Source organism: Styela clava, chromosome 11 (assembly GCF_964204865.1).
Source record: "Styela clava chromosome 11, kaStyClav1.hap1.2, whole genome shotgun sequence".
Taxonomy (NCBI): domain Eukaryota; kingdom Metazoa; phylum Chordata; class Ascidiacea; order Stolidobranchia; family Styelidae; genus Styela; species Styela clava.
Genome location: NC_135260.1, coordinates 1,538,336 through 1,551,965, shown reverse-complemented (window position 1 = coordinate 1,551,965; position 13,630 = coordinate 1,538,336). Strand labels below are relative to the sequence as shown.

The following is a 13,630-nucleotide window of genomic DNA, read 5'->3' as shown; positions in this document are numbered from 1 at the left end:
CTTCACCAAACAATGAATTTATTAGAATATACAATATATGTCTCACTAAATCTTTTATCAATCACATTACAATTTTAATAAACAACCAGGGCTGTTGTAGAGACTGAACATTTTGACTGAAATAATAGCTTGTTGTTGTTTTTTACAATGTCAAAGTTTTTTAAATCAAAATGTTGTCAAAATCAAATCTTTTCAAACTTTCAGTGCTTATCGAGTGTCAAAGTTTACATTTAGTTGCTTTTTCAATTAATTTGAGATCGTAATTTTAATAAGTCTGTAGATGTTTTCACCGATAGGATTTATTTTTCCATCCATCCTTATCCCACGACATGACCACAGGATGCTGTGACATCATGTCCCTGGTGGTTGTACCACCTTGCAGTGCACCCATTGCAAGGGTGAACTCTACAAATTACAGCGTCATGAATCATGCAGCGAGCACTTTGACACACATCTGGACATCCATGAATAAGAGCCTCTCCGTAACCACATGCTGCACCTAAAATATATCAAACGATGAAATAATATAAGGAAAATATGTCTCGTGAAGAAAATGCTTTGCTTACCAGTAATATTATAAGAAAAAAAAACATTTTTGAAACTGTTATCTTTGTTTCCTACTCAAAGATACTACTGGTCGAATCGTACTAAACTACTTCTGACTAGGGATGGGCATTTCAAATTGAATAGTAAATTACGAATCGCGGCTATCTTGACCGAGTAAAACTAACCAATGATGACTGATATTACGAAAACGAGTCAATTCTCAAACCATTTTTGGGAATCCGTATAAGGCTGATTGAATTTTAGATATGTTCTCATTGGATTTGCAGTTGTTTTCAACATAAAATATTCGAGAAAAAAATTGAACAAAAACTTGACACGAAACGAATTATGAACGAATTATGGCCTAACCCTAACTTGGTACATATATATACTACGTTCCGGGGTCCACCATTTTGGTCGCATACTACAGAAGTACCATCGGGCTGAAATATTTTGACACCAGCTCTGAACACCGAGAAATTAAAATTCAACAACTAAAATGTTGGCAAACACAAGCCTTCTTTACTAAAATGTTAACAACGTTTATTAAAGTTAATGCATTTTGAGTGCATTTGAAAAGATCTGATTTATTTTATCACTTATTATGTTTCAAGTCAGAATCTGGAGAATTAGGAATTCCATGTATTTCCGACTTTCTAGAATAAAATATAGTCAGAGTTAAGTTTATTTTTTCCATATACGAAATTGATAATAAAATAAAATTAAACACACATTTTACTGGGGAAGGGAAGCTGCGGGGAACCAAGATTGGTTAACGAGCAGCGAAATTCCGACTCTGGTGAAAATATGCCGAACTACGACTCCATACGCCGCAGTCTAAACTTGGATTACCCATTTCTTGTTGTTCAATTGTTTATGAGGAGCGTTTCATGATTGTTGTAGATTAGTGAAATTTCTCCCGACAAACTTGTTCTTTTTTCGCCATTTTGTAAGTTTATTTTTGTGAAAAACTGTGCGCAATGCGCGCGTGGTCGAATCCTTACCTGTTGTGGTCGGGAGTGTGTATTTCAATCATTAAGTTGGTGAGTTGGGCAACCATTGGTTAAGTTGGGCAACCATTGAGACTAAAAGGCTTTTGAATACTAATATTTTTTCTTGTTGAAACTTATCGAAAACAGCCCTGATTATAACCGAAAGAGGACTATAATGAAACACACAAAAAAAAAGTCCAATTAAAAAGTATGTTATTTTTGTCTCTAGTACCTGTAAATGATGGAGTAATTGACACGGGTGCTGGTGCTACTTGTACCACTGGCACGGGTGCAGGAGCTACTTGAACAAATGGTACATGTGGTGCTGCTTGTATATATGGTACATGTGGTGCTGCTTGTACATATGGTGCATACGGTGCTACTTGTACAATTGGTGGCCTTCGTACAGTTTGTTTGGGACGATTCTTTAAACCCATTAGGATTGCAATTAGAGCAAGTTTTGAAATCTTTGGTGGTGGTTTCTTATCTGTAATAAAAGCAGTTTTTGGTTAATTATTTTATCTCGAAGATTTAAACATAGATATTTCTGCAAACAGCTTGTAATGTATCGCGATATGCTACATATTGACAAATATGGGTTGACTTTGACTTGTAGAGGGTTAATGTACAAGATTGCCTAGCAAAAAACGCACAGTAATTTTTCACAAAGCGCCTTCATATTACCTTCAGATCAGCTGGCTAAAAAAACGCTATTAATAATAGTTAGAAATTAGAATACTATTACCTCTTAGATAAGACATTGATATTAGTTAGAATACAATTACCTTTTTAATAAGACTAGAACTGAAATAAATACAAAACGCAGATCTAGTTGAGTCAGAATGACCAAACCCCCCATCCCAAAGTTGGGTCGAGACTTCTACCGAGTTTCATCATTTCAAAGCACGCGATTATGGACGAAGGCAAGCTAGGCGCAACTGGTAAATTTATTTAACAGACTTACAATTTTTGGTTTGTTGAACGCCTTACGACGTCGTGAATTGACGCACTGTTTTAATTTTAACGCAAACCCCGTTAAAAAATCCTGGCTGCGCTCCTGCTTACTTGGGCAAAAATTAAGGGTTGCAAATCTGGTGGGCCACACAAATTAAAAACCGAACGGATGGCTGATGAATCACCATTTTTTCACACAGATCAGAAGTTGGAGTTTTTGAATTTTAAGCAGCGCCTTTCTTAGTCGTATTACTTAGAGAAAAAAATTTACAAATGACATTGTGACGTTTTGTTTCATCACGCCTAATACATTTTGTTTACCAAGATGCCGCACAGCCTGAATCCTAACCGGTCACACATACTATGTTCAGGTGGTGCGCCATCTTGGTGCACATACTACTGAAGGTCCCATTTTCGACATTAGGCGGCACACTGAACGAGGCCACGATTAAATCTTTTTTAAATGGGTTATCACTAATCCGAGTTCTGCCGCCTTTCACAGCGTGTTTTTGTTATGTTCATTTTCGAAAATGATTCTTCGCACACACAATATGTTTCATATTATGTACTTTCAAACATCGATGTGAATTTTTCCGCATGGGTTGTCAAATTTGAATATAGTTTTCCTACAGAAAAATACTTTAAATAAAAATCAAGCATTGATACATCTGTCGAATATAATATGGATTTATTTCCTCATTGCATTGCATCTCAAAAAATACGACATAGACTAGTAAACGGACGAGCGCCGTGTTTCGCCATATAATTAAGCAGTCTTATCGGCTTTTCTCTCCCCCGGGATCCATATGTATATCCTACCCTAATTTCTTAAAAATCATTATAAAGCAAGTACAGTATTGACCGAAAAGCACCATTATCTATAGTCAGGGTTACCATCTGCCTAGAGCCAAAAATAAGCACGGGTGGCGAAAGATTATTTTGGGGGTACTTAACAACGGCAAAACCGCAGAATAATAATGAGAAAAAAAATCATACACAATTCTCATTCACACTACAATTTTTTGTCCGCACATGTTCTATTAGAATTCGCTTCGAACGAGGTTGCATGCAGCGATAAAATCGCGGAAGGTCATGCCACAAAATCAAAGCCACAAAATCACAGACACACGCAATCTTTAGACATTCAGCAATCTTTAGACATTCAGCATTCGACATCTTGAACAGGAAACAACAACCAAAGGGTGTCTGCCCTTATTTAATGAGAGGTGCAGGGCATCTACCCCAAAATGTGCGTAACATAATAATTATTAAATAATATAAACGCTTACATGAACAATTCATTCATGTTTCTAAGACAAAATAAGCACGAAACTCGAAAATAAGCACTTTTCTTAGAAATTAACACATCGTTACTTTATAAGACATCGGTTTAGAAAATAAGCACAAATCTTAGAAATATACACGATATGGTAATCCTGTCTATAGTACTTACCTATTGAAATGCATTCGAATAAACATCCATCTGATCTTAAGCAACAAATTTTTCCATCCGGACACATGCTAAAAGGAATACCAGCGAAACATTCATCGAATGTTTCGGATATGTCGCAAAGATCGACTGGATCGTCCGGAAGAGGACATCTGTCGTCGTATCCTGCAGGTTCTAGTTTTAAACATTAAAATTTTTTCAGATTAAGATTTTTTTTTCATCGTGCCAGAATGTAAGGCAATAATTACATATAAGAAATAAACTAACAAAACGGAAACAGTGACTCATAGCAGTTAAAGAATGGTCGCAAAAGACTCAAAACGAGTCATCCCGGACCGGATCTTTCCGTTAGGATGTTTTAAAGTTAATGACGAATTAGCGGCATCTATTGATTAGGATATCCTCAATGAGTGCAAACACGGGAAAATTATGCTGAATGACAGTTCCAAACCGCGCCCCATTTTTTTAGAATATGACAATCCTCGCGCCCCACCTAAAAAATAACTAGCTAACAATAAGCTACAAATAACAGATAGTTGGGCGAAAGTATGTTTTCCCTAAAAAACACGGTGAAAATACGTGGATGGAACGTACATAATGAAACAAATAAAATTTTCGAAAATAAGAAAATTGCAATCAAAGCTAACTAATATTTTTAATTAGTTTCACGCTCTTCAAAAAATTATTCACTTCCCCATTGTGGGGCGAGCCCCAACGTTTGAGAACAATTGCTCACTAATAGGATCTTGCACAATAAATATGAATTATATATAATATAAAACTGTATATTTTGGTACGTTTTTTAAACAATAAACTCAACAAAGCGGACTAGAATAAAAAGCCCAACCAGCCAGGCTACAAACGAGTATTCGAATACTCACTTTCCATACAATCATCCCCTGTAAATCCAAATGGACACATACAAATATTCTGCGATGGTTCCAATATGTGGCAAATTTCATTTCCTGGACAATCCGTGGTTGATGTGCAGGTTGGTAAACCTTAATAAAAATTAACTGAAAGGTCACAACATCAATAAAACGAGAATATCGGTCAGAGACCGAAGACTTATCGATCGAAGGTTAGGGGATCCCAAAAACAGAAACTGCGGTTTCAAATCATCCGATATGACTCCATAGCGACACCGCGTGTCCCATTACTAATTAATGATAACCAGCTAATTATACGACATAATTCATCCAAAATAGGCTCCTGGTCTAAGATGTGATGAATCACATGCAAAATTTGGAGCAGATTCAACCTCGCTTTCGTGAGATATCGCGTAACATACGAAAGTGTCAAACAGACAGACAGGCAAACAAACAGACAACTTATCAACATACTTACCGATCAAGATCTATAAGTAAAAACGACATAATAAGTCGCCTGAGCATTAATACAACCAAATATGAAATATCTCCATAGTATCACGGAAAAAAGGTGATTTGATGACCTACATAATACTTCAATAAAAACGACCAGTATTCCAGTCCAATACTCTCATAAAACCGAATTTCAAAAAAAATCGTACAACCAAACATTTTCCAAATTAAAAACTAATCGATATCATAATGGTACTTTAAGAAGTGTCAGTCAGTATCAGTAAGAGTTTATAGTAATCTAAAATCAAATAGATCTTTTTCCGGTGAATCAAACCAACAAGTCTTGCTTTTATTTACATGTTTCTGAGGATGGAATCTCGCACCGTTCATTTTGCTCAGACTTGACATTTCTAAGAAATTAGCAACATAAACAGATAGCGATCTTGCTACGTCGCTCAATCCGATTTCGTGGAATTATGAAGATTATGTCTCGCGATAATTTTGATATTTCGAGTACGCAATTTATTGGATCTCCGCTCTAGAATAACATTATTCTCATTTGTTCTGTATGTCTGTTTAGATGTAGGTTCTAAACGGTTGAACCCATCTGGCTAAGTTGTATTTTTGGTTGACAATTTCCACAACCAAACTAAAACCAAATATTAATGTTTTGGCTAAAAAATAGCTCAAGGAATTTGTTGAGATTGCGATTAAATTTAGTTTAGGCGTGAGGTTATTGTTTTCACCATTTGCTTTTGTAACACTGTAAATAAAATTCTGTTCATAAAATATAACTTTTTACGTCACTTTTTACAGTGAGTGTCACACCTACATGGCCCGCCAGTCTAAGTGGGCAAAACTTTTGGCTCCTAGTCCAAAAACCTTGCCCATCCGTAGTCTATAAACGACTGGACCAATCTGGATGAAATTTCTCATGTGGATTATCCCTTCATCCTTGTAATGTGCGTTTCATCAAAAGACCGGATTGATGTTTTGTTCCCATGGCAGCGAAAAAAATACGCGCCGATAGATGGAAATTTCTAACTTACTCACAATTTCTAGCCATTTCTCGATAACCAAGTCGATAATTAAAATTCCGAAAACGTTACCCTCCTCATAAGAAAATACTCTTTCTTTCGAACAAACCATATTTCTTCTCGATAATCCATAAACTGGTAAAGACTTGGGAATTTTAGTGAACCTGTTTAAAATATTAGGCACAATATACCACACTAACGCAAGAATGCTAAGCAGACACGCATCGCTCAAAATGAAATTGCCGGATCCGGCCCGCGTAGCACTATAATCCTGCCCGCGACGCTTCACTAAATTATAGTAACAAAACATCCGTTTTGACGAATATATTCTTTAGACTCAATTATATTATAACCTAACAATTATATATTTCACAATTACTCGTTTAATAAGCATATAATTTAATTATCATTAAGCAAATGGCAACAAAACGCAGAAAAGTTCATGCTACGTGCAAAGGGTTCAATGGCGCTGAAAACATTCAAATGGAATTTTATGAAATGCAATGAGGAAATAAATCTATATTCTATTCGAGAGATGTATCACTGCTTGATTTTTATTATAAAAATTACCATCCGTTCGGTTTTTCGACTTTCTAAAAATATGTGCGGCCCGCCAATGACTTACAGCCTTAATTTTGGCCCGCGAGCGACAAAAAGTTGCCGACCCCTGGTTTTAATGAATAAAGTTGAACGCAATTTTCACTAGGAGGGAAGAAGCCACGGGGAACAAAAGTGGTTATGAAGCAGCGACGCCCAAGGTCATTTGTAAGTTCTAACATCGCGCAATAAATTACATGAGATTAACATTCCAGATTAACGGTACGAAAATAGATGAAGACGACACATTGTTGTGCATACTTGCGTTATTCAGCTTTACTATCTAGATTACAACATAGTAATTATTTGTTCGCAGATTGTCATCGAATTTCTGGAAATGTAATATTTTACAATAACCTTATTGCAACAATCTTCAATTTTTTACGAATCAGACCATCTGGATCAGGTGTGCACAACCTGCGATCGTACGGCCGTCGAAGGTAAAATGTGCGGCCGTGCTGGTGTTTGTGTGTGTAACTGAAAAATAATTTATGCTTTATGTTGGTGCTTGACTGTTACGGAAAATCATAGCTGTACTTGTGTCTGTTATAAAAATAAATTATCAGTATCCTAAAAAAGTAACAGTTTTGAATATTCTTTCATATCTCTAAAGCGGGATATCGCCAAAAGAGAAGCGGCTCTTTAATTCCAGATGAAATTAGACTTTTTTTTCGACGTTTATGTAAAGAAGATATTGTGCGAAACCTGATCGCGATGACGCCACGCCACTCGTTGAAAAAGTCAGCCTTTTCAGCGAATAATGACTTTCTATTTTGCCCTCAATATTTAATCCGTGACCGTTACGAGAATTTGAAACGTTTTTCTATATTGATATAATCGGCAATTGTGATATAGCTTCAAGCACAGCAATTTAATTGGTAAATTTTGGAGATTCACAATATCCAAATTTTTTTTATCGGTCGCGGATTCCTAGAACGAAAGTCACGGTGATTTTGAGTTGCAGATTCATTCTATTATTATCATAAGCAAAATAATGAGTTTTTCACATTGGACGCACAGGTCCAGCGGAAAAAAAATTATTGACGTACTTGAGGCACAAAACACACTTGTGTAAGAGGGCACTAGTGAGAATTTTCGAAAATATAGTTTGCGAACACAATATCGATGTTTACGGCCTAAATGACCACATCAAGCTTACCAAAACAATCAGCGACTTGAATAAAATTAGCCCTGTAAAGTTATTGTCAAAAATACGAATTCTTCAATTACCCCTGAAAGGGCTGTTCACGATGATCGCTTAGGTATTTTCTCGTTTGTCCGCTGCGGCGGAAGGATTAGTAATACTCGTGAGATAGGTGGAATCTGCGGGAAGATATTCATCAAATTCATGCAAACTAACAAACGCTGACAAATAATATCAGCAAATATAACGTAATAAGCAAAGTAAAAATTCTTTGCTCTGTCAACGACCTCTTTGGCTTCATAGTATATTCCAGCGGAAGTAAGTGTCGACCCCTCGTACTGTATATGAAATCCGAATATCCCTTATCATTAAAATTTTCCGATTCGATAAATATACTAACCACTAATAACCCTCATTTTCTAGAATTGTTTAAATTTTACCATTTCATGAACGTTTCAGACGCAAGTCAGTAACATATATCGATAAATACCAATTCTATAATAAATAAATATAGTTCGTAAAATTAAATAAATATAGTTCATAAAAGTCGACACCACTGGCGGCCGTAGGTCTATTACAAAAACGTAATGCGGCCGTTTAAAAAGAAAAGGTTGTGTACCCCTGATCTAGATTCTAGACCTATATTTCTACTTTCAAAAGGTTTTCGTGGTGTCAAAGTTCGGCATTTGAATGTTTCAGAAATCATAATTGTGGATAATTATAATCATACAATGGTAAAAGCGTTATTTAATGATACAAAGTATCTCGAAAAGTCGCAAAGAAAACTTGTGAAAAACAGCAAGGAAAAATACGCCTTAAATCTTATCTAGAAGAATAATTTTAATTTGGGAGAAAAAGGTCAAAATACTGAGACTATTTGTAGAAAACCCACATGAAATATTCACGTATACCCCAGTTAGAATTTTACATCGGTGATGGGACTCAGCGATGTCGGTTAATATTTTGTCAACTCTAACCCAAACGTGGCGAACGCAATCTACAGTACTTAAAAAGGTTACAGGGTGTTTCTCAAATCTCACATTTCTGCATTAGTGGCCGAGGCTTTCTACCAAAGATCCAAATATTAAACTTTTATTTTCCCACCTGAACCCCTTCATATTTGGTGTGAAATAAATTGGAAAGTCCAATCAATTTATTTTTTCCAACCGGTATATATCAATCTCAAAAGAAATAAAAAGGAAAGCACTCAGATATAGTGTAAAGGAGGAATGAATGGCATACTCGTGATATTTTATCGAAACACAAAGAAACTCATATTTTTTTTATAAAAAGCTTCTTTTCTCAGAAATTATTCTCTACAAATATGATACTTCGTTAACGCAGATTGTAATAACTTAGCCATTGAATATTGTAGTTGCAGTTCAATATAAAAACTGATAAAAATAAACTTAGTAGTAAGTTATGCTTCTCCGTTACATCACGCATTGTCCGTTAGGTTTAAATCACAATATCGTGCCTATCGTGAGAACTTGTTACATTTGCTCGGGGCGTTCAGAATTAATTCTTTTAACCAAAGTTTGAACATTTGAGTTGAACCGTAATTAAAAAACCACATCCGCGAATTTGAAACTTTAATTACGGTGCATTGTAAAACGCGTGCTTTTTAGAAAATAAAGATTTCAAGCTAAACCTTGAAGACGTGGCGGTTTGTAATTTATTATTATTCGTGGTCCATCATCTACAATCCAGTTTTTTTTACCATAGTAATCGATTGCTTACGTCGCAACGTCAAGTTACGTTTCCATTAAGTTCGTGATTCGGCCTACGTTTCTACAATTTCGTTTCAAAATTTTCATTTCGAGTTCAAAACTGTAAGTAACGAAAGGAGATAGTCATTGAATTGTCATTGCAAGAGTTTAGTACAGTATGTGTCGTGTTGATGAGGCAACTTCTGTTTTTTTTTGCAGACCACGGTCTCTCGTGGCCCAAACAAGGACGAAACGCCTCATTAAAAAAAAAAGTCAGCGATAGAGAAGCCCGACCCGAACGTAATGATTATTAACTTGGTGCCACTTGTTACCGATCGTCGTTCTATTTCACGAGACTTAGCGAAGCATTGTTTCTTGTAAACATTAATTGTGACTTTCGGAGTTCCTTTTTTTTTAACATCGCGAAACAAATTACTGTTTTCAAACAGCATTTCGAATGAGAGTCGCAATGTTTACAGGGTACAATTTTTTATATTATAATATGATGTTTTTATCGTCAACCAAAGTCGTGGAGTAGCGCTAATTCATATATATATATAGTTAGCTATTACTGCACTCAAATCCATTTATATCTCTTTATTTGTTCTCAAATAATAAAAAAACAATAAGAGGACTCGACCAAATGTTGAACCACGGCATTTTTTGATCACCGATTTAGGTTGGGGAAGGCGACTGCATGTGCGGTATACCTTAGTATAGATGGTATTTGCCTGGTCGAGCGTCTCGACGGAGTTCGTCGTACTCATCGCCCAAGTCCCCCCAGTGGAATCTATTCTCGCATAGGGTATAGGGTTTGTTTTGAATCAATTTTAAACAAGAGCTTGTTTTCGAGTTTATGTATTGACATTTTTTTTATATATAAAATAGGGATTAATACGTTTAAAACTGTTCGGTTAATTTAAATTAGCAAAGTTTGTTTTTGAGGTCAAAGGGATAGAGTATTTCCAAGTTAAACAAACTCATTTATTCGACCGTATTTCAATTTTCGCCATGTGGTTTCGTCGTATAGTGGTTCACGTAATGGCTTATGCCTTATACCAACTACATTTGCGGACTCATTAAACTACAGCATGAGGGGGGGAGCAAGTCATCGATATTTGTGTCGTCTCGAAGGGTTTATTAAAAAATAATAAGCGCATGGCAAGTTTTTACATCCATATTTCTTTAACCTATTTAATACAAAAAGAATCAAATAATACAGCCATTTTAGACAAAACAGGCAAAACAAAAAGCTTGATTTAAAACAATTGTTAAATAATTTTCTTTGAACAAATCCCTACTCTCGCAAATAGTAATAAGCGGTGCAATAGCAACTCGGTACCAAGAACTGATATATTTTCTCATTCTGCGTGCACAAGCATAACTTTGTGTAAAACTAATGACTGACACTATGTTAAGGCGATAATAGATTGACAAAGACAATGCTTACTTGGAAAAGTAGGTTGGCAGGATAAAATGCATCCATCTGAGCAGCATTTCGTGCCCGAAGCACAAGTTCCACATTGGTTAATGGCTGCATCGCAAGATTTCGGTATCGGGTCTGGTAACGGACACATTTCGTCAATGTAATCGGTGTTGGCTGAAAGTTGGAAAAAAAATCAAGATTTAATAATATTTCGAATACCATATTTATACGATTTCAATCACGGCTTAATATACTTTGTGCAGCGGTTATTTATCTAATTTAAAGTTCCTATTTAAGGCTTGCTCATAGCACCATCAAAACGTTTATAGAATTGCAGTTTTACTAAAATTTCCATTTAATAGTAAAATTGTGAAATTCAAAATTGTGAAAGTTCATGAAATTATTAGGTCGTTTGGAAAATATTATCCCGGTTATTTTGGACTAGTAGATGAGATCATTGACTTTATTGGGAAATTATTTACAAAATGTACGAAGAAAAATTTTAGACGACAATTGTTATTTTTCAAGTTTATTTCCGGCGATTTCCATCATTAAAACGAAATTGCAAAACACGCTTCCAAACTGCAAAGCATAATTATTCTAAACTGTAACTTCACAGAGCAATTCCCCCCTTTTCAGGATGTCGTGATTGTTTATATACTTCTAAAGTTTTATAACCTACGATACCTATATATATATATCCAGTGGTGGGATTCCAATTTTTTGTCAGCCGGTTCCATCACACAAACCGGCTGAACCGGCTGAATCCCACTACTGCGTATATCTACTATAACATTATTCAATCTAACTTACGTTCATCGCAGTTGTCACCTTTAAATCCAGCTGGACAAAAACATGAGTCCATATCCGATCCATAGCAAACTTCTTTTGTGTCCAAGCATTCCGTGGTGCATGAATCTCCTGAACATAGAAATACAGCCATTTCATTCGAATGAAGAAAATAACGATAATTGTCCTGTGCAATGATGGCCAGTACATTGTTATTGGGATAGAATTACGCGTTGTTGTGGAATTCTTTTTTTAAAGAGTCCCAATATTTTTTCGAGAGCTTAACCCTGACATGCGCAAACTACACCCTGTGGGCGAAATCCGGCCCGTTGGGTAATTCAATCTGGCCCGCCAGATGCTGCCATAACAGAACTAAAACCAAATTTTGGTGTTTTAGCTACTAAAAGATAGCTCAAGGAATTTGTTAACATTGCGCGCAAATATAGTTTGGGCACAAGGCTTATTGTTTTCCACTTTTGCTTTTGTAAAACTGTGAATATTGTTCATAAAATGTAACTTTTTACGTTACACTTACATTGCCCGCCACTCTAGGCAGGCAGAATTTTTGGCCCGTGACCCAAAAACCTTGCCCAGTCCTGGCTTAATCTGACATAAAAGTGACAGACAGCCGGTGGTTCTCCCAACAAATCGAAAGGTTAAAAGTCGAAAATTCGGCTCGCATAGACCTGAGTGACCAAACCTACAGCTTCCGGAAGTCGCCTCTTTTATTGAAACAGAAAATAATATTTCTAAATTATCCATATATTTAGAATATATCGAGGGGGATTCATTAATGTTCATTTTGCGCCTCTTTTCACTCTTAAAATCTAATTTCAGTTTAATTCGCAATTACAGTTTGTATAGTGTCTATAATAAGTGTGGCGAAAACTAAAACAACTATTAGATTAAAAAGCAACCTTAAAAATTGTCAGTCAAGCGGAATTCTCCGACGCTCTAAAGCAGGGGTTCTCAACCTTTTTTATGTCAAGTACCCCCCGAGTCACGAAACAATCAATTCGAACCCCCGGTAATCAGACACCAAAACAAAATTGTGATATATTGACTAACAATTTGTTGCAACACCAATTTATTGACCATATCTAACTAAATTAAATCGTCTTGTTGATATTACTGCCTTTATCGTCTGTCTAACTAATGAATTCTCAAAATCTCTCCCAAGTTTCAATAAGCATAATCACTTCTCCAATGCTCGTAGCACGCTGTTTTTAGAAATTTCACAGTTTGTACGCAAAGCCTTGAATTCCACATTTTTGCGTCACAATCACAACAACGTAAGATCAGGGAAAATCTACTTTTCAACTGGCGTCTAGTTTCAATGGGCACGCATTTTCCTCTGGTAGTAATAAAGGATATTAAAAAACAGCAACATTCAATAACTCGACTGTCATCCAAGTACCCCTGGAAATCTTCTCGTGAACCCCTGGGGGTTCGCGAAGCCCAAGTTAAGAACCCCTGCTCTAAAGTCTAAACGAAAGAAAACTATCAACATAAAAACTACGTCCACAAACTTTGAGCAAAACAGCAGTCAGCACTAACCCGAGCCAGTTAATAATCCCCCATTGATAGCAACAGTAAACGAGAATAAGATTGCAATGCAAAAATATTTATCCATCTTGGCAGAGTTTGGTGAAGCTGCTCTCATC

General features: G+C 36.0%; 1 protein-coding gene across 1 annotated transcript; it reads right to left on the bottom strand.

Moving 5' to 3' along the window:
* On the bottom strand, positions 1-13,630 carry LOC120347562 (uncharacterized). Its single transcript, XM_039417588.2, has 7 exons — positions 13,524-13,630; positions 11,991-12,098; positions 11,202-11,351; positions 4,824-4,943; positions 3,946-4,116; positions 1,771-2,025; positions 1-499 (listed from the first exon to the last, which is right to left on the bottom strand). The coding sequence occupies exons 1-7, from the start codon at positions 13,627-13,629 to the stop codon at positions 318-320; spliced, it is 1,092 nt and encodes a 363-aa protein (XP_039273522.2). The 5' UTR covers position 13,630; the 3' UTR covers positions 1-317.